The sequence below is a fragment of the Pocillopora damicornis genome, chromosome 10 (genome assembly GCF_964200805.1).
Source record: "Pocillopora damicornis chromosome 10, jaPocDami1.2, whole genome shotgun sequence".
In the NCBI taxonomy this organism is placed as follows: Eukaryota; Metazoa; Cnidaria; class Anthozoa; order Scleractinia; family Pocilloporidae; genus Pocillopora; species Pocillopora damicornis.
Window position 1 is genome coordinate 19,205,772 of NC_142679.1, and position 20,412 is coordinate 19,226,183.

Consider the following 20,412-nt stretch of genomic DNA (forward strand, 5'->3'; position numbering starts at 1 on the left):
AAACATATTTTCTGTTTACCATTAGAGATGGATAACCACCAGCTTCCAACATCTCTGCTTGTAAGGATAACAGTGTTGACCAGTTGTATATATATCACACCAAAATGCAAATGAAATAATACAAAGTTCCCAAATAAAGCATGAGCTCATACAAAATAATGTAAAAACAATATACATAAAAACAAAATAAAACAAAGGTTTGATTAAAAAGCATGTACCCTTAAGGGCAACAAAAATTTCCTTTTTCCAACCTTATTTCAGCTGTACACCAGATTCTACAACAAACAAAGCCTTTTCAAGGCATTCAGTAAGTAAAGCAGAGCAAAAAAGTAAATACAGCTGTAGCACCAAAGCAACAGCAAGGCAGAAACAAGGGAGGTTTTGGTATGCGATACACCCACACCTCGCCTGTTTTTGTACACTCATTTGCAACTACCTGGAGCAGGCTTCAAAGAAACGTAATGTCATAACCTATATGTATTTGTCATCACTAGTAAGTGGTCGCTATCTGAAAACTATTTATTTTTGAGGAATTAGAACCCTCTCCTAAGTTTAACAAAGAAGAACCTGCTCTATCAACATGTAGGTAAAAAGACTGGCACTCCCTAAAGTTTTAGCAGGGGGGTATGACTGGCCTCAGAAACCCTTTTCCAAAGTTGTTTAACCTAATTTGTACTATACAACTGTACACTAACTCAATAAAATATTCAGCCACTGCGTATTTTTAAACGTTGCTAGTAGTCTACTTCTCCTTGTAAGACATCTTAATGCTTAATGCTGTTTAACCTGCAGGTGTTTGGATTTCACCTTATAGTCATTTTATTCACCGCGAAATGTGGCCAATTCCGGCATTTGTTTTGATACCACGAATCACGATGGATGCCGCCTACTTTTCGAAGGCAATACATAGCTATTTGTTGAAGTTATCATGGATTTCACCAATTTGGTTATTAGAAAAATTCTGAAGTGAGCCATGAAGCCGGGCTGCAAAGCGGGTAAGCTGTATTTATGACGAAATCTGCTCCAGTGGTTCGATTTTGGTGTAGGCGAAAAAATCGCGAATGCTCGTACATGTGCTGATTCAAACGGTCATAACTTTTGTAAAATCGAAAACGTACAGGGGTTTTTGCATATTTTTGCCCATAAAAGTCTAAACTTAACGGCTGTGTAGGATAGAATCGTCAACCAGGTCCCAAATCCCAAAACTTAGCGTCTAAATCAAGGTTATTTACGGCCATCGGCCGATGGCGATTTCTAGTGGTCAGAATATGCTAAAATTCGCCTTTTCAAATTTGTTGAGAGGGCAAATTCTAACTTTCTTGGCAAACTAGAAAGATTTTTAAGCAATCTGATATAAATTCTGTGGCTTAACTATGCGAATCAAATATTTTACAACGTTACAAAATATGCCTATTTTTCAATTTTCGAGACGTTGCTACGGTCCCTACGGACTGGGAAATAATTATGGCCCGTAATGCAGTCAGAAAATTATTTCGAATCAAACGAAATCTAATTTAGTTCTTTCCTAGGTAAAGTCTTTCTGTTAACAGAGTTTCAGGCAAAATTATTTTTGACGCAAAATTGACCGGGTGGAAATAAGAGAGACAGCCTCTTAAAACTCCTGGTACAATACCCGAGTAAAAAGGTGACCAGGCGCCGATGAAACTGATCTTCTAGTAAAGAAAATTATGAGACTTGCAATACACCTTTTTTTCCCGTCAAAATGGCAACAGCTGTTGATGTTTTTATCAGCCTTGCGTTAAGAGAGGCAACGGGCTGTACTTTGTCTGGAGAGGGGAGATAGAAAATCCACCGTTTTGCTTCAAGGCACTAGATTATTCTGAAAGTTTTTTACTTTAATCACCTAAGTCTTTACCGCAATTCCTACATGACTGATGTTTTCATATACAACTGAAGGCGGACCAGCTAAATAAAGTGTTCCTTTAAGAACATGGAGAAAAAAAAATCGGCAGTAACGAATAAAGCACTAAAGAGAAAGGAATCTTTGTCTGAAAACTTCCGAAGAGGCAAAATTAAATTTTAATTAACCGAGGTGAGGTGTTTCTTCGCCCCCCGGGCCGATTTCATATCATCACCAAGCGAAAATAACACAAATTACTCTACTGAATATGTTTAACATTTCAACACTCCCATAGAGTTTTTAGCTTGAGATAAGACTCCCTGCTATCTGGAAAAACATAGCGAACAATACATATCATGGTGATAGCCAGATAGTGGTCATGCTACCAAAGGGGAAAACATTTTCAAATTCAAGTTTCTGCACGTTTGGCCCAAATATGACAACCGGTTTTATAACAAATTCTCCTGTATTTAATTTCAAAGTTCATCCCCATATCGAATTGATTTGAGTTCACATGTGTGAAAGCTAAGTCTTAAATACATTTATATATCCCACGTACTTGGTAAAATCTACCAAAATTCGTTCTCTTATCTATATTTCTTTATTCAAATCTTAAACTGATCTCAACTAACTTTATTAACGAACTGCACGCAGCTTGTCTTTGAAATCAGCTTTGGCATTGTTCAGAATTGAGAAATGACGGTCTTTGCGACGTCGAAATATATAATTCCGCATTTTGCGCCAGTTTGATTTCGTCGGAAAAAAACTAAAGATCAAGTTCCCACATTCAACTGAATTAACGCGGATAAAATTAACACATTCCTGTCATTTAAACACAATGCGGAAATTGTCAGAAGATTTAAATAGTTTGCTTTAACGCGTGATAAGGGGCTGTCCTGGTGTACCGGTACACGGGGGAATTCCTATTGTTTTCATATCCATACATGGAGTTGTGACGCAGTTCGTCAATGTTTCGTTCCTTTGTGTACCGGTACACGAGGACATAACCCGTGATAAGAATACTTGAAACAAATTATAACAATAAAAGTTTAACTCTGTTCTTCCATTGAATATCGATCTTCCATCAAGTCGCAAGGCAATCGATTAAAATTTGATCAGCTCTGTTAAAGGACAGAACGTCAGTGAGGCAGGAACATTGAAGGACGTGATCATTGTGAAGTACTGAAGCTTATTTCCTCTTTGCTTTTCTTATATGGCAACAAGGTCACGCATGAATCATCTGACTGGGACCAACCTCGAAGAGAAGAAGCTGTCATCGGTCGAAAGGGTTAGTTCGAGCGGATAAAATTGCAGTTACCTTCAAGCCTGGGTAAATAGATTTTAACCAACGAAGAACCGATGGAAAAAAAAAAACAAAGCATGGTTCGCACTTTGTTGATGTCACGACTTTTACACGTTCTTCACAGAACGGTAAGATTTCTGTTTCTCAGCTGTCTTGCTTCAGAAGGTATGTGCTCAAACTTATCCTCTTTCGTGTTTGACGAGGAAGATGTCAACAACATTCATGCGTTTTTGTATCGAGGGTCTGAATTTTGGATACATAATTGAAAAATGTACTAACTGCGAATTTTGACACGGTAAACTTTGAAAGGCCTGGCATATTTCACCGAGTTACGGTAAAATAATTTGGAGGCCATTCATCGAATTTGAAAGTGGCTTATACGAACATGCTTCAGTAAAAATCTAGGAATCACTTCTTCCGAGTAACAGTATCCCCGTTAATCGAAAAATTCGACGAGAGGAATTAAAAAAACCAAAAAGAATGTGACATTCCTCACAAGATGAATGTTTCCTTCCTTCACAAATTAAAATAAGTTAATGAAACCCAGCGGGTAGGCGCCATAAAATGCCGAATGGAGTACCGTGCTGAAAAGAGCACAGACACAAATGCTCTCAGTTGTATTGTAAAACAGGGCGACGTGTTTGTCGTAAAGAGCGTCATTTTCACATTCGTCGAGCTTCTCCACCGTCGAGCACAATGTTCAAAGTTCTTCAAAAAAAACAAAAACAAAAAATTCAAGTATCCTTTGCAAGAGTTTGCCAAAATTCCCTGCGAGACGGTGAAAATAAATCCGCAGGGATTTTCAACTATTTATGTAAGTACGGGATAGGTGGAACAGAAATCGACTCGCAATTTTTGCTCTGAAATGAGCCATACCATTTTCTTAATTCTCCATAGTTTGCTCTGCTGCATTATGGCCGTCAGGAATGTATGGACTACCCATGCCAAAAAGCGGCTGTCCAGGGGCAAATGGATTTCAATGGCAAGAAGGATACATCTACCAGGATCTCGAGGACGAGGGTAATGTTACTACTGTCTCACCGAACTCACAGCTCAAAGGCCGCGTCTCGGGTGATGTCGAACGGTATTTCTGCATAAAGGACAACATATCAGCAACAGTCGAAAGAAATCGACCCCGATGGCCTGCGGGGGAGTATTGCATCTATCAGAAAGGTTCTTATTGTCCAGATGGACTGCAGAGTGGGTTTATATTATGGGATGACGAAGATGGTGTTAGCGGAACAAACAAAAACGCCCATGCCGGCGTTCTTCCAAAAGGAGTATTTGATCACGACACAAAGATATTCTTTTGCTGTAAGACCACCAGTAACGGATATAAAGAGGCAATAGATCTTCCTTTTGTGTCTCCCTTTTACTTGATGGCGTTTAGACCGCGTTGCCAAGAAGTTCTGTACACTATACATAAGATGGAATACATTGCATATGACACAGAAAATGATCATAATTTTGACCGGAAATGGTTCCCATATCCATACGGAGCCGACTTCTCCCCACCGACAATACATTACTGTTACTATAGAGGTACCAGGCTCTCTTATCATCCAATTGTGGTTTGTAGCAACTATTCATGATAAAATACATCTGATAGCCTGGAGCGCTCACGCAGTAGCAACTGAGTCGAGAAAAGAAACTTCAAATTACGCTTGCTACACCTGGGACAGGTTACAAATTTTAGCAAATTTCGTAGCCTGTATGGCAGTCTTTTCCCTGTCCTTTACACAAAAAGCCATATCTTTATGCTTGCTACCCACTTGGGCTCGTAATGACAATAAAAGGCAATTGTCTTGTAAACGACCCCTCTAAACCCGAACCTCACTTAATAGGGCAATGTTCGATGGATGTGGTCTATCAATCTAAGTGTACCGTAATTTTCAAAAGGGAAAACGGCTTAAGACTTTCTATATGTTAAAACGCTAACGTTAGGGACTCAATACAATATTTTAACCCTTCAACGTAGTAGACTTCACTAGGCGACACCCTTAAACATCGAGGTAGAATTATTGGTCAATGTTTACATATTTTTTATCAATTTGGTTTTCCTTACATTCGAACAGAGTGCACACAGACAATGACAGCACTGAATGGCACATTCCGCAGTCCATACTATCCACAAAACTATAACAACAAGGCCTGGTGCAAGTGGCATATTAAAGTCCCTTGGAATTACGCTATTCTGATCACTTTTGATGACGTCAGTTTAGAGTCCGGTTGCTGTTGGTGTGACTTTGTCAACGTGTGGGAAACATTAATGAACGGAAAAACAGTTTTGATTGGTTCAGTGTGTAGCATGACAACGCCTCAATTAAATTCCAGTGGTAATAATGTTACGGTTATTTTTCAATCAGATGCTAGTTGGTCTGGCAAAGGATTTCGTGCCAGGTACCAAGCTATAAAGATTAAGGGTAAGTCTAAAAAAGCCTTAAACATTTAGACATCTGATAACTTACATAGCTACATTTGACTCTCTCGAAAAAGGGTGATGTCTTTTATGCTTTAATTTTCCAGGTTATTTGCCTTTCGATAAAGCGATCAGAGACGGATGTGCTTACGAAAGGCAAAAGTATTCAGTAGCCTTTACATGAAATTGAGGTTTTGATATGATTTCTAGTGCTTGACTTAAAAGCCATAACGCAAATTTGTAAATAAGATTGAAATGTAAAGGCGTAGCATGGAGTGACCGTGAGGTTCAAAGAGGTCCCCTCTTTTTCGAGGAAAAAAGTTATAAATACCTCACACTAACCGAGTTAATGGTTCATTCTTAAGTTTTCTCCGCTGCGATTTTCTCTTTGGCCACGAAAGTCATAACTTTCTTGAAGTTACTTCGGGGGGAGGGAAGGGGTAAAATGAGAGATTTTGTCCACACAAACAGTTTTCTACTTTAACGAGCTGCTCAGTAGAGTACAGCTCGCAAAATTGACCGATATAAGAACACGTAATAACTGTGATGATAGCTATTAGTTTAAAGCGAATATGCAATCTAATCAGAATGTCACAATCTGATTGGCTACGCTACCCGCTATCTATTGCGTAATAGAGAGTAAGTAGAGTGACTAGCATAACAGCGAGCGGTTGCAAACATAATAACAAAAATATGCGCTTGGGTTGTTGTTACGTTTTGAATAACTAGACGATTTTACTTTAAAAAATACTTTAACATTCACTCTCGTTTTTTATAATGAATAGTTCAGTGATTCGGGCTTTGCCCACATGAACACTATAACGCGATAGAAATCTCATAATCAAGTACAGCGTAGTTTAACCAATTAATGGAAGAGAAGCTGACATGCCCTCAAATAGCAATAAGCTGGGCTACGGATCCTATTCTAGAATATTCTGTATATGCCACAAACATAAAAATATGCTTTTTTTCTTAACACAGCAGCCAAAATAACTACTAGTACAACCACTGCCTCAACTCAGACAAACATGGTCAAAGACAAAGTAACCACAACGTCATCAAGCGAAGAGACCACTCAAGAGATATCTTCTACAAGAGAGAGCAAACTCGGCTTTCAAGAAAAAACAGATCCCACCTCCATGACGAGAGGAGAAGGTTTGTCTGACACCTTGGACGATGGAAGAGAGTCTGAGTCAAACACCTCCCTAATTGCTGGATTAATTGCAGCTTTGGTAGTAATTTGTGCGATACTCGCAATAGCTTTGTTTTATTTTCACAGAAAGCGGTAAGTTCAACTTTTTGTTATCGATATTATATCCTTAGCCCTTTACCTCCCATGAGTGACCAAGAAAGAATTTCTCCTTACAATTTCAATACAATATCAAGCACAGAAGTGATGAGAATGGAGGAAAATATCAGTTAGGGGATTAATAGTTGATTCAATGCCAAATTCTCCAAATTGACATCATAAGAATTCTTTGGCAGATTGTAAGGAGAATTATTAATGAGATCTTGGGGGTTAAAGGGTTAAAATGCAACATCGTTTTCTCATTTTAAGTTATGAAGTGCCAATGTGGAGTTTAGCCACCATCGCATGTGTATGTAGCAAGTCGTATAGGAATCTCTCGTAATTTATTTTTATTATCTCATTCTGAATCCAACTATCGATTGTGAATAGCACCCTTTGAGTAACCTAGATGTGCGGAAAATCTTTATAAAAGTTCGCACACAGTTAGTGTAGCATCCAGTTTTTCTGTTTTGGATTCTCAAATTTATTGCAGGAGTAGCCGGAAAAATCAAACCAACCGGAACACACCTACGGTAAGCTTTCGACCGGACGAGGAAGTAGTCGCCATTTACGCCACCCCAACGGATGTGTCTAACACGAGGTAAAACCTAAAAAGGTTTTTGGCTAGGGTTACAATTCTACATTTCTTTGTCACTGATGGTCGTGTTACTTCTACTTCACTACCAGTGCATCTGCCGTAAATCCTAAAATTGTCGCGCCCGATGCGCTTTTTTAAAAGTCAGGTCGAGAGGGAGCAAAGGGGCTTGTAACGTGTGTGTATATGAAGAATATTATCAAACACTCGCTTGTTTTTTTGCTTTCAGTTCTGGCTATGATGATGAGGAAAATGATAATCCTTACACATATGTCGACCCGCCTGGAATGTATAATAACAGGTTAAACTAGTTTGCCAATATTACTTATCAAATCCAAACTCTCAAATTGTACGCTTTTCCGCAAATGTGATTCGAAATTGCCTTCTTTCAGCGATGAAACAGTGAAGGAAAGCAACAACCCATCGTGCGAAAGGTGAGTTTACATTTTATCTCTTCACGAAGCTCAGTTCACCTTCAGCGTGAGTCGAATGAGTTTAATGAGTCGAGACTGTCTCATAAGGATCCTTGTATGGCACAGGCATGTTTAGCATCATTTCAGGCCACAAAGAGGAGTGGTCAATTCAAATTAAGCTACAATCTTGACCAAACATTATTAAGACCTAGATCTTTTCAGAGCATTCGACACTCTCGACCACCAAATCTTGTTTGCCAAATTGGAGCACTATGGTATCTGTGACGTAGCTCTGCAGTGGTTTAAAAGCTACTTTTCTTGCCGCCAGCAATTTGTCAGATTCAATCAAGCTTGCTCTCCATGCAAACCATCAAGTGTGGTGTCCCTCAAGGTTCGATTTTAGGCCCTCTATTGTTCATCCTATACATAAATGACCTCCCTAATGGCTCTGAATTAACAGACCCTCTGCTTTTCACTGATGACACCAGTATCTTTTATTCTCACTCAAACCCCAATTGCTTAGAATCCGTACTTAAGAACAAGTCTCTGTAAGAATCAAACATCTTGGGAAATGAAAATTTTCAACCTCCCTTCATCTATTTGTGTGTTCACATTCAATCCCAAGGAAAATTGAATGTATCAATGTGAAGACGAATGATGTCACTATGAATGGTATAAGTGCCAATTTGTAATGTTGTATTTAGCTTGAGGTAGAAAAATAAACATTTCACTCTTTTTTGCGACGTTTTTGTATGAAAATGAGGCCCCAGGCCTCGAACAAGCAGCCGTTGTTACCATGGCAACAAGAATGCTGTAACCTATAAAAAGGGCATTTTGTGCAGCCCCCCTAAGTGCCTAACTGCATGCAAAATTTGAAGGGGGGTTGAAAATTTTCATTTCCCAAGATGTTTGATTCTTACAGAGACTTGTTCTTAATGATGAACTCCAAAATATTGATGTTTGGCAAAAATGTAATAAGCTTTCAGTTAATATAAAGAAAACTAACCACGTAATTTTTTAAACCCAGACAGAAGAAATTTACCTCCAGCATTTCTCTCTCCTTTGGAGATAAACCCCTACAACAATCTAACATAACTGAATTCCTTGGGGTCAATATTGATGATAATCTCACCTGGAAACACCATATCAGCTATGTGTAGTCTATGTATAAAAACAAGTCGCTGAATCAATAGCTGTTATATTCGGGTCTCGCTTTTTCCTATCCTCTACAACCAAATTTGTTTTGTACTATACCTTAATTTATCCTTATATCGTCTGTTGTAACTGCACCTGGTCGTTCATACACGTATCTAACTTAAACACAATTTATTACTTGCAAAAGCGAGCTGTGCGGGCTATCACCAACTCAGACTATCGAGCCCATTCCGCTCCTTTATTCTCCAAACTAGGAATTTTAGATATTTTCCCAGTCAATACGGTTGAAATCGCTAACTTTATGTTTTATTATAAAAATAACTTATTGCCTCAATTGCTCCTCAATCTTTTGGTGACCAATAGCCAAATTCACAACTATGGTACCAGAAGAGCCAGTTATTATCGAACGCATTTGTACCGTACAAATCTCAAGCAATTTACAATTCTCTACCTAGGTCCTAAAATTTGGGACTCTCTTCCTGTTTCAGTCACTCGTTCGTCAAACCTTCTCAGCTTTAAGACGAAAATGCAAGAGTTTTTACTTAAATAATCACTGAATTGGCCTAGCCGCACATTCGCAGCACTTTTTCTTTACTTTATTCTTTATTTATTAATGTAAGTGAGGTGGCTCTCCCATAAGCCCGGTGGCTTCCTGGGTCTCCTCACCTTCTAGCTTTCACCGCTGTAAATAAATTTTTGTACTGTGTAAATAAGGCAAATAAAATATGATGATGAAGACACCCTCTTAAAAACACACAGAGAAAGTCCATACTTTAAACTCACTGATGTGCACATTACATAAATCAGTAATGTTCGCGATTTAAAAGTGATAAGCTATCAATGTTGACAGCGGTGGTAGTGATCAAAGAAGATCTTCAAAGTTAACATCCCAAGGGAAGGTTGAAAGAACTCCATAACAAAAGACACGATATTTGCGTGCTTCCACAGAAGCTTCCCGCAACCAATTTTTCAAGGAGTTATAAACTGAGTTATATGAATCGGTCTTTAAGCCAATCGAATTGAAGCGTTCTCGAAATATAGAAGCACTAAGAAATATTTTTGTCCCTGATTTTAGAAAGCAATCTGACAAGAAGTAATTCCCATCATCTTAATCACATCTCAATTACGCATTAGGTCAAATTATCAACTGATCATTATTCTTTGAAATTTTTAATAGACTTACAGAAGTAGAAAGATCTTTGCCTGTATCTATTGTCTTTAATCAAAAGTGATAGAATAGCCACCTCTGCAAGATATCCCGTCAAACAAAGAGGAAATCCTCTCTACAGAGGGGGGTTGGCCAATAAGTACTTTTTCTTTATTTTTTGAAAGACAAGATCGGTTTTTTTCCCCAGTAATTTATAACTGTTTTTGTTCTCTTAGTGCTGCAAGCGGGAAGACAGCTAATGCAGGAGTGTACGAAAGGTAGGGAAGTAATCCTCTCTACCTTTTACCGGTCTTGAAACAGAACACTGCCCACTAAATCGACCAATCCCAGCATGCGTCGTTACTAAGAGACAAAATCTGAATAACACGATTAAGAGGCCTGTTCTGAAACAGAAGTTCACCACAGATAGCATATTCCCAATTTTCCACTTTTATTAAAAAATACACATTCATCAAAAGTGAGCTACGCATTAAAAGGCAAACTACCAAATGATTCCATTAAATGTAATGTTCATAAATTAAATAAAATAATACCAAACTCGTTCTCCTTGCGACAGTCTTTCATTGAGTAAAGCATAGCTAGATTCAACGGCCGTGGTTCCTAACAACTGCCCCCCTCCCCACCTTCCTTCCCCCACCCTCCACGGCTTCAAATACTTTTTTTCACTTTTGTTCTCTAACTTTTTTAGTTTGAATAAGCGTGACCCAAATCATGAGGGTATCTACAGTTTACTGTGCGAGAGGTATCTTTAAGAGATTTAAGTTAAGTCCTCAAATAAAGAGATTCATATCAATCGAATTGAAGCGTCCTCAAAATGTAGAAGCACTAAGAAATATTTTTGTCCCTAATTTTGGAAATAAAAAGCATTCTAGTGTCAAGAAGTGATTCCCATCATCTTAATCACATCTCAGTTACGCATTAGGTCAAACTAGCAACTGATCATTATTCCTTGAAATTTTTAATGAACTTAGAGAAGTAGGAAGATCTTCGCCTGTACCTATTTAAGTTTTTGGTCAATTTTAAAAGTTAAATCACTCGTTCATTGAAACTTTCTTGTCTTTAATCAATAATGATAGAATGGCCACCTCTGCAAGAAATCCCGTCGAACTAAGTGAAAAGCCTCTCTACAGAGGCGGGTTAGCCAATACCTATTCCTTCTTTATATTTTTTGAAAGACAAGATCGGCTTTTTTTTCCAGTAATTTATAACTGTTATTTTCCTCTATCAGTGCTGAAAGCGGGAAGACAGCTGATACACGAGTGTATGAAAGGTAGGGAAGTATTCCTTTCCACCTAATAACGGCCTTGCAGCACAACACTGCTCACAAAAATGACCAATCCCAGCATGCGTCGTTACCAAGAGACAAAATCCGAGAGACACGATTGGGAGGCCTGTTCTGAAACAGGAGTTCACTACAGATGGCATATTCTCGATATTCCACTTATATAAAAAAATACACATTCATCAGAAGTGAGCTACGCATCCAAAAGCTAAACCATCAAATGATTCCATCAAATGAAATGTTCATAAATTAAATAACATTATACTAAACTCATTTTCCCTGTGACGGTCTTTCATTGAGTCAAAGAACTAGATTCAAAGGCTATGGTTCCTAGCAACTCCCCCCGCCCTCCCCTCCCCCACCCTCTATGGCTTCAAATACCTTTTTATTTTACTTTTGTTCTCTAACTATTTTCAGTTTGAATCAGCGTGACCCAAATCGTGATGAAGGCATCTACAGTTCACTGTACGAGAGGTATCTATCATAGATTTAAGTTAAGTGCTTGCCAATATCCAATCCTAACATAAATCCTCTGGTAAATCACGGACCAATTGCAATAGGTGTTTCCCCCTTTATGAACGTCATCCAGGCACATGGCAGCAAATTATCACAAATAATTTAAAATATTAGAATTTACGAAGTTCTAAGGTACTTGGTAAAATTTCTGATTTGCTATGAAGACGAAAAGTCAACCTTAAGGCTTTCCTTTGGCGATTTGTAAGGATTCATAAATACTTCGGAATACTGAGCACCGAAAAAAAATACTGCCATTTGCCCAAAACTGCATTGCTTTAATCTGTTTTCTTTCATTTATTGAATAAACTACACAGTGAAAGTTTCAAATAAGATTAAAATGTTATTCTCATTCTTTTGCATTTTAGGATGCCTTTAACTTGAAAAAGTTTCAAGGAGCCTTTTACAAGGAATGACATCTCTTACTACTATATGTAACTTTTTATTATGTTAATCTCTACAATCAAAGACAAGAAGATTTGCAGTACAACTGCTAATTATTCATTAATTTAAGAGAAGCAATTTTTTTCACAGAAACATGTAATCAGCCCCTAAACAAATAGAGGCATGTGTCGTTGTATAATCGCCTTTGCAGCCGCATTTTGGTCTTGTCACACAATGCCCTCTTTCCTGCGTTGCGTGACAAGATCAAACAATGCCTTGCAAGGACGCTGATCATCTTTTCGATCTCGCTCGACTCTCTGATTGGATGTCCAGTCTCAGTAATTGTCCTGATGTAGTATCCACGCTGTTTGCGTAAAGGAAAAGGAAATAATCAATCACATTGTTGTTGGACCGTTCATAATGCTAATTTAACTCTTACTGTAGTTCATCAGTATTTTATACTGTCAAGTGCCACCCTCGAAAAACAAATTTTATTATTATTATTATTATTATTATTATTATTATTATTATTATTATTATTATTACGACTGAAACCCATGCCACGAATTAGCCAAACGTAACATACACCAAGGAATGTCCGCGCTCTTTCATCTCATTTTCTGTTCTGTGGTTTTATAATAACATGGATTCATCGACTCTTTATCTTAAGAAGCAATAGCTGGCGTGGAACATTTTGGCAAGTATAAAATTGGTATCAATTGAGGAAAACAAATACGAAAGTATTTACCTTTTGACAAAATCAGCTCCGATAATATCATAGACATGGTATCTTATTCCAAGCTTGGAATGAGAATCAAATTTACGGGTGAGAAGATCCTGTTGAAGACCAAACGCAAAACAGAGTAAACCCAAGGACATACAAGTACATGTAAGCTATATACCTGCATATCGTTTTGGACTGACTTAAAAGTCCAAAGGATGAGTCAATTCCATGCTTTCACTAATCAAGTTATGGTGATTAAAAAAATATTTACGATAGAAAAACCCAAAAGCAAAACAGGGTGAATGACCCAAGGACATGCATATACAAGTACGCTATAACTGTACATCATTTCGGACTGCCTTGAGTCCAATGGGTGAGTTAAAGGCAAAGGAAGTTTCTAAGCCGTTCCTGACCTAACAAAGTTGTAATGATTTTAAAAAAATTATAACAGACAAACTCAACAATTAAGATAACCAATTATATTTCTTTGAATTTAGCGCAATGGCTTAGCAAAACAAATGTACTTGTGCACAACAAAATTTGATGTCAACGTATGATCTCAAAGGTTCATTGAAAATATTGAAAATAATAGTCATGTATTTATGATTTAATATGCTTAATCCCTTAACTATATTTTTGAGAGTTTGTTTGTTTGTTTTCATCTGCATTTTTTCTGGTATGGTTATTATTCTGTTAGCCTATTCTTATAAAGGTCTGTCTTTGTAAGTACGCATGCATATTCTAGGGAAAACAAAATTCGTCACAAATAAAATAGTAGTTAGGAATACAATTGCATTGTTTTTTTTACTCATTTCTGCTTCTAATTATGAGCAAAAACTCCCAGGATTAGTCTGCTAAGCATTTCACTGCACCCTTGCAGCAGTACACTGATTACATGACTATTTTGTTGTGGTAAATTTCCGCATGCTGTGCTCTGAGGGGTGAAAACGCTTTGTGTTCAAGGGTAAAAAAGGACTGTAAGCTACATGTATGGTAAGCTGAACTTTTGATTGTTTCTGCAGTTACTAATTCTTTCAAGTTTTCCCCTTAACCCTTTAAACCCTAAGAGTGACCAGTATCTAATTTCTCCTCATAGGAATACTGCTATAAACCATTCATTAGGATCATGAGAATAAAGGAAATGATCGCCAACCTAAGAAGCTTTGATCTACAAATAAATTCTCCTTGTCAGAACCAAAAGAAACATATGGAGAAGAGTTTGGAGAATATGGATACTGATGTTAGGGTCTAAAGGGTTAATGTCTTTTAAGCTCTGGCTGCTTTCTGCAGCTTTGCAACGGAAAAGAGCACAGTCAAGGCCTTTTCATGATTTTACTTTCTTTTTAACAAATAGTTAAAATACTATAATTATAGTTTTGGAGAAAATTACATAAGGAAAGGAGAAAATTGATCAAGCATTTTAACATACCTTCTCAAGAATCTATTCTCAAGAATAGAATTTTGACACGGTAAACTTTGAAAGGCCTGGCATATTTCACCAAGCTACGGTAAAATAATTTGGAGGCCATTAATCGAATTTGAAAGTGGCTTATACGAACATGCTTCAGTAAATAATTGGTTCAGTGTGTAGCATGACAACGCCTCAATTAAATTCCAGTGGTAATAATGTTACGGTTATTTTTCAATCAGATGCTAGTTGGTCTGGCAAAGGATTTCGTGCCAGGTACCAAGCTATAAAGATTAAGGGTAAGTCTAAAAAAGCCTTAAACATTTAGACATCTGATAACTTACATAGCTACATTTGACTCTCTCGAAAAAGGGTGATGTCTTTTATGCTTTAATTTTCCAGGTTATTTGCCTTTCGATAAAGCGATCAGAGACGGATGTGCTTACGAAAGGCAAAAGTATTCAGTAGCCTTTACATGAAATTGAGGTTTTGATATGATTTCTAGTGCTTGACTTAAAAGCCATAACGCAAATTTGTAAATAAGATTGAAATGTAAAGGCGTAGCATGGAGTGACCGTGAGGTTCAAAGAGGTCCCCTCTTTTTCGAGGAAAAATGTAATAAGCTTTCAGTTAATATAAAGAAAACTAACCACGTAATTTTTCAAACCCAGACAGAAGAAGTTTACCTCCAGCATTTCTCTCTCCTTTGGAGATAAACCCCTACAACAATCTAACATAACTGAATTCCTTTGGGTCAATATTGATGATAATCTCACCTGGAAACACCATATCAGCTATGTGAAGTCTATGTATAAAAACAAGTCGCTGAATCAATAGCTGTTATATTCGGGTCTCGCTTTTTCCTATCCTCTACAACCAAATTTGTTTTGTACTATACCTTAATTTATCCTTATATCGTCTGTTGTAACTGCACCTGGTCGTCCACACACGTATCTAACTTAAACACAATTCATTATTTGCAAAAGCGAGCTGTGTGGGCTATTACCAACTCAGACTGTCGAGCTCATTCCGCTCCTTTATTCTCCAAACTAGGAATTTTAGATATTTTCCCAGTCAATACGGTTGAAATCGCTAACTTTATGTTTTATTATAAAAATAACTTATTGCCTCAATTGCTCCTCAATCTTTTGGTAACCAATAGCCAAATTCACAACTATGGTACCATAACAGCCAGTTATTATCGAACGCATTTGTACCGTACAAATCTCAAGCGATTTACAATTCTCTACCTAGGTCCTAAAATTTGGGACTCTCTTCCTGTTTCAGTCACTCGTTCGTCAAACCTTCTCAGCTTTAAGACGAAAATGCAAGAGTTTTTACTTAAATAATCACTGAATTGGCCTAGCCGCACATTCGCAGCACTTTTTCTTTACTTTATTCTTTATTTATTAATGTAAGTGAGGTGGCTCTCCCATAAGCCCGGTGGCTTCCTGGGTCTCCTCACCTTCTAGCTTTCACCGCTGTAAATAAATTTTTGTATTGTGTAAATAAGGCAAACAAAATATGATGATGAAGACACCCTCTTAAAAACACATAGAGAAAGTCCATACTTTAAACTCACTGATGTACACATTACATAAATCAGTAATGTTCGCGATTTAAAAGTGATAAGCTATCAATGTTGACAGCGGTGGTAGTGATCAAAGAAGATCTTCATGGTTAACATCCCAAGGGAAGGTTGAAAGAACTCCATAACAAAAGACACGATATTTGCGTGCTTCCACAGAAGCTTCCCGCAACCAATTTTTCAAGGAGTTATAAACTGAGTTATATGAATCGGTCTTTAAGCCAATCGAATTGAAGCGTTCTCGAAATATAGAAGCACTAAGAAATATTTTTGTCCCTGATTTTAGAAAGCAATCTGACAAGAAGTAATTCCCATCATCTTAATCACATCTCAATTACGCATTAGGTCAAATTATCAACTGATCATTATTCTTTGAAATTTTTAGTAGACTTACAGAAGTAGAAAGATCTTTGCCTGTATCTATTGTCTTTAATCAAAAGTGATAGAATAGCCACCTCTGCAAGATATCCCGTCAAACAAAGAGGAAATCCTCTCTACAGAGGGGGGTTGGCCAATAAGTACTTTTTCTTTATTTTTTGAAAGACAAGATCGGTTTTTTTCCCCAGTAATTTATAACTGTTTTTGTTCTCTTAGTGCTGAAAGCGGGAAGACAGCTAATGCAGGAGTGTACGAAAGGTAGGGAAGTAATCCTCTCTACCTTTTACCGGTCTTGAAACAGAACACTGCCCACTAAATCGACCAATCCCAGCATGCGTCGTTACTAAGAGACAAAATCTGAATAACACGATTAAGAGGCCTGTTCTGAAACAGAAGTTCACCACAGATAGCATATTCCCAATTTTCCACTTTTATTAAAAAATAAACATTCATCAAAAGTGAGTTACGCATTAAAAGGAAAACCACCATATGATTCCATCAAATGTAACTTTCATGAATTAAATAAAATAATACCAAACTCGTTCTCCTTGCGACAGTCTTTCATTGAGTAAAGCATAACTAGATTCAACGGCCGTGGTTCCTAACAACTGCCCCCCCTTCCCACCTTCCTTTCCCCACCCTCCACGGCTTCAAATACTTTTTTTCACTTTTGTTCTCTAACTTTTTTTAGTTTGAATCAGCGTGATCCAAATCATGAGGGTATCTACAGTTTACTGTGCGAGAGGTATCTTTAAGAGATTTAAGTTAAGTGCTCAAATAAAGAGATACATATCAATCGAATGGAAGCGTCCTCGAAATGTAGAAGCACTAAGAAATATTTTTGTCCCTAATTTTGGAAATAAGAAGCATTCTAGAGTCAAGAAGTGATTCCCATCATCTTAATCACATCTCAGTTACGCATTAGGTCAATCTAGCAACTGATCATTATTCTTTGAAATTTTTATTGAACTTAGAGAAGTAGGAAGATCTTTGCCTGTAACTATTTAAGTTTTTGGTCAATTTTAAAAGTTAAATCACTCGTTCATTGAAATTTTCTTGTCTTTAATCAATAATGATAGAATGGCCACCTCTGCAAGAAATCCCGTCGAACAAAGTGAAAAGCCTCTCTACAGAGGCGGGTTAGCCAATACCTATTCCTTCTTTATATTTTTTGAAAGACAAGATCGGCTTTTTTTTTCAGTAATTTATAACTGTTATTTTCTCCTATCAGTGCTGAAAGCGGGAAGACAGCTGATACACGAGTGTATGAAAGGTAGGGAAGTATTCCTTTCCACCTAATAACGGCCTTGCAGCACAACACTGCTCACAAAAATGACCAATCCCAGCATGCGTCGTTACCAAGAGACAAAATCCGAGAGACACGATTGGGAGGCCTGTTCTGAAACAGGAGTTCACTACAGATGGCATATTCTCGATATTCCACTTATATAAAAAAATACACATTCATCAGAAGTGAGCTACGCATCCAAAAGCTAAACTATCAAATGATTCCATCAAATGAAATGTTCATAAATTAAATAACATTATACTAAACTCATTTTCCCTGTGACGGTCTTTCATTGAGTCAAAGAACTAGATTCAAAGGCTATGGTTCCTAGCAACTCCCCCCGCCCTCCCCTCCCCCACCCTCTATGGCTTCAAATACTTTCTCTTTCACTTTTGTTCTCTAACTATTTTCAGTTTGAATCAGCGTGACCCAAATCGTGATGAAGGCATCTACAGTTCACTGTGCGAGAGGTATCTTTCATAGATTTAAGTTAAGTGCTTGCCAATATTCCACCCCACCATAAATCCTAGCCTCTAATAAACCACGGACCAATTGCAATGAGTGTCCTCCTTTATGAACGTCATTCAGGCATATGGTAGCAGTTTATCAAAAATGATTTAAAACATCAGAATTTACGAAGTTCTAAGGTACTTGGTAAAATTTCTGGTTTGTTATGAAGACGAAAAGTCAACCTAAAGGCCTTCCTTTGGCGATTTGTAAGGATTCATAAATACTTCGGAACACTGAACGCCGAAAAAAATCCTGCCATTTGCCCAGATCTGCAGTGCTTAAATCTGTTTTCTTTTATTAATTGAATAAACTATACGATGAAAGTTTCAAATAAGATTAAAATGTTATTCTCATTCTTTTGCATTTTAGGATGCCTTTAACTTGAAAAAGTTTCAAGGAGCCTGTTTCAAGGAATGATATCTCTTAATACTACGTGTAACTTTTTCTTATGTTTATCTCTACAATCAGAGACAAGAATCGAAGACTTGCAATACAACTGCTAATTATAGTTTTGGAGAAAAATTAGATACGGAAAGGAGAAAATTGATCAAGCATTTTAACATATTGTACCTTCTCAAGAATCTCCTGATATTTCCTCTTTTTGAACATTTGAATGAGAGCTTTTCTTCCTTAAAAGAAAATCAACATTTGTTCCAACATTAAATTTCACAGTTTTATGGCAAGTCTTGAGTTATATTCATGTAAATAATATCAATTATGACAATAGTACCGATAAGAGTAATGTCAATATTAGTAACATAAATAAAAACAATAAGAAGTAAAGTAAAAGCAATAATAAAAATAATGCACAGGTAGAGTTGAGGTTTTTTTTTTCCTACGCAGAAATTTGGTTATTGAAAATACTACTGTGAAGTAACCAGAAGCTAATGAAATTCTGGCAAGTTCTGTTGTACATGTACTTCATGTGAAGCCTTTAACCTTATAACTCTCATTAGTCATCAAGACATAATGTCTCTTCACAATATCAATTCCATATCAAGCAGAGAAGTGATGAAAATAAAGAAAAATTGCAATTAAGGGAGTCTTAGTTGATCCAATACCAAATTCTTCAAATTAACATCATAAGGATTTTATGGCAGACATTAAGGAGAAACATTAATGAGATCTAGACACCAAAAGTATATTCAAGAGTGGCTCATGGAGATACTGTGACACTTAAAATGGAGTTAGTAATGCAAAGTTCACAAATAAAGCATGAGTTCATACAAAATAATTTAAAAACAATGTACATAAAAACAAAATAAAACAAAGGTTTGATTAAAATGCAAGTACCCTTAAGGGCAACAAAAATTTCCTTTTTTCCAACCTCGTGTCAGCTGTACACCAGATTCTACAACAAACAAAGCCTTTTCAAGGCATTCAGTAAGTAAAGCAGAGCAAAAAAGTAAATATAGCTGTAGCACCAAAGCAACAACAGGGCAGAAACAAGGGAGATTTTGGTATGCGATGCACCGACACCACGCCTGTTTTTGTACACTCATTTGCAACTACCTGGAGCAGGCTTCAAAGAAATGTAATGTCATTACCTATATGTATCTGTCATCACTAGTAAGTGGTCGCTATCTGAAAACTATTTATCTTTGAGGAATTGGAACCCTCTCTTAAGTTTAACAAAGAAGAACCTGCTCCATCAACATGTAGGTAAAAAGATTGGCACTCCCTAAAGTTTTGGCAGGGGGGTATGACTGGCCTCAGAAACCCTTTTCCAAAGTTGTCTTACCTAATTTGTACTATACAACTGTACACTAACTCAATAAAATATTCAGCTACGGCGTATTTTTAAACCATGCACAGGGGTTTCAAAAAAAGCAAGTTACTGGTGGTCTACTTCTCCTTATAAGACATCTTAATGCTTAATGCTGTTCAACCTGCAGGTGTTTGGATTTCACCTTATAGTCATTTTACACAATCATCAGCTGTTTATGGAAAAATTATTGAAACTCCTGATACAATACCCGAGTAAAAAGGTGACCATTTAACAGAAACTCGTCAATGAAAATATTTGAATAGCATACTATCTGCTTATAGAATGTATTTCAGGGTTCAATCCTCCTACACAACATTTATATTAATATAAAAGTATTTTTACCCAGTAGTGTCATGTTACATACGTA

The 20,412-nt window shown here is 37.1% G+C and overlaps 2 protein-coding genes and 1 long non-coding RNA gene across 10 annotated transcripts; 2 read left to right on the top strand and 1 right to left on the bottom strand.

Moving 5' to 3' along the window:
• The first annotated feature begins 2,861 nt into the window (after positions 1-2,861).
• LOC149039270 (uncharacterized) lies at positions 2,862-13,895 on the top strand. Of its 8 annotated transcripts, none has more exons than XM_089183964.1 (12): positions 2,862-3,329; positions 4,062-4,706; positions 5,240-5,587; positions 6,568-6,868; positions 7,365-7,472; positions 7,696-7,767; positions 7,859-7,900; positions 10,418-10,459; positions 10,891-10,944; positions 11,431-11,472; positions 11,902-11,958; positions 12,366-13,895. In XM_089183964.1, the coding sequence occupies exons 1-12, from the start codon at positions 3,221-3,223 to the stop codon at positions 12,379-12,381; spliced, it is 1,836 nt and encodes a 611-aa protein (XP_089040090.1). In that variant the 5' UTR covers positions 2,862-3,220; the 3' UTR covers positions 12,382-13,895. The 8 variants fall into 8 exon arrangements, with proteins under 8 accessions (XP_089040090.1, XP_089040089.1, XP_089040093.1 ...); XM_089183963.1 differs by having other exon boundaries at positions 2,863-3,329; positions 6,565-6,868; XM_089183967.1 differs by having other exon boundaries at positions 2,864-3,292; positions 6,565-6,868.
• LOC149039271 (winged helix repair factor 1-like) lies at positions 12,255-18,916 on the bottom strand. Its single transcript, XM_089183970.1, has 3 exons — positions 18,848-18,916; positions 13,130-13,218; positions 12,255-12,745 (listed from the first exon to the last, which is right to left on the bottom strand). Exons 1-3 carry the CDS (start codon positions 18,884-18,886, stop codon positions 12,673-12,675), a joined length of 201 nt encoding a protein of 66 aa, XP_089040096.1. The 5' UTR covers positions 18,887-18,916; the 3' UTR covers positions 12,255-12,672.
• LOC149039272 (uncharacterized) lies at positions 17,232-19,572 on the top strand. The gene is made up of 4 exons (XR_016180203.1): positions 17,232-17,618; positions 17,711-17,752; positions 18,181-18,237; positions 18,647-19,572. It is a non-coding gene; the product is annotated as an uncharacterized LOC149039272 (long non-coding RNA).
• The last annotated feature ends 840 nt before the right edge of the window (positions 19,573-20,412 follow it).

Coding starts and splice junctions, on each gene's coding strand:
- LOC149039270 (XM_089183961.1), top strand. CDS start 3,861: ATGTTCAAAGTTCTTCAAAAAAAACAAAAACAAAAAATTCAAGTATCC. Junction 4,707..5,239: donor ACATTACTGTTACTATAGAG/GTACCAGGCTCT, acceptor ACATTCGAACAG/AGTGCACACAGACAATGACA. Junction 7,473..7,695: donor ACGGATGTGTCTAACACGAG/GTAAAACCTAAA, acceptor TTTTGCTTTCAG/TTCTGGCTATGATGATGAGG.
- LOC149039271 (XM_089183970.1), bottom strand. CDS start 18,886: ATGTTCAAAAAGAGGAAATATCAGGAGATTCTTGAGAAG. Junction 13,219..18,847: donor ATCAGGAGATTCTTGAGAAG/GTACAATATGTT, acceptor GGTCTTCAACAG/GATCTTCTCACCCGTAAATT. Junction 12,746..13,129: donor GGAGCTGATTTTGTCAAAAG/GTAAATACTTTC, acceptor TTACGCAAACAG/CGTGGATACTACATCAGGAC.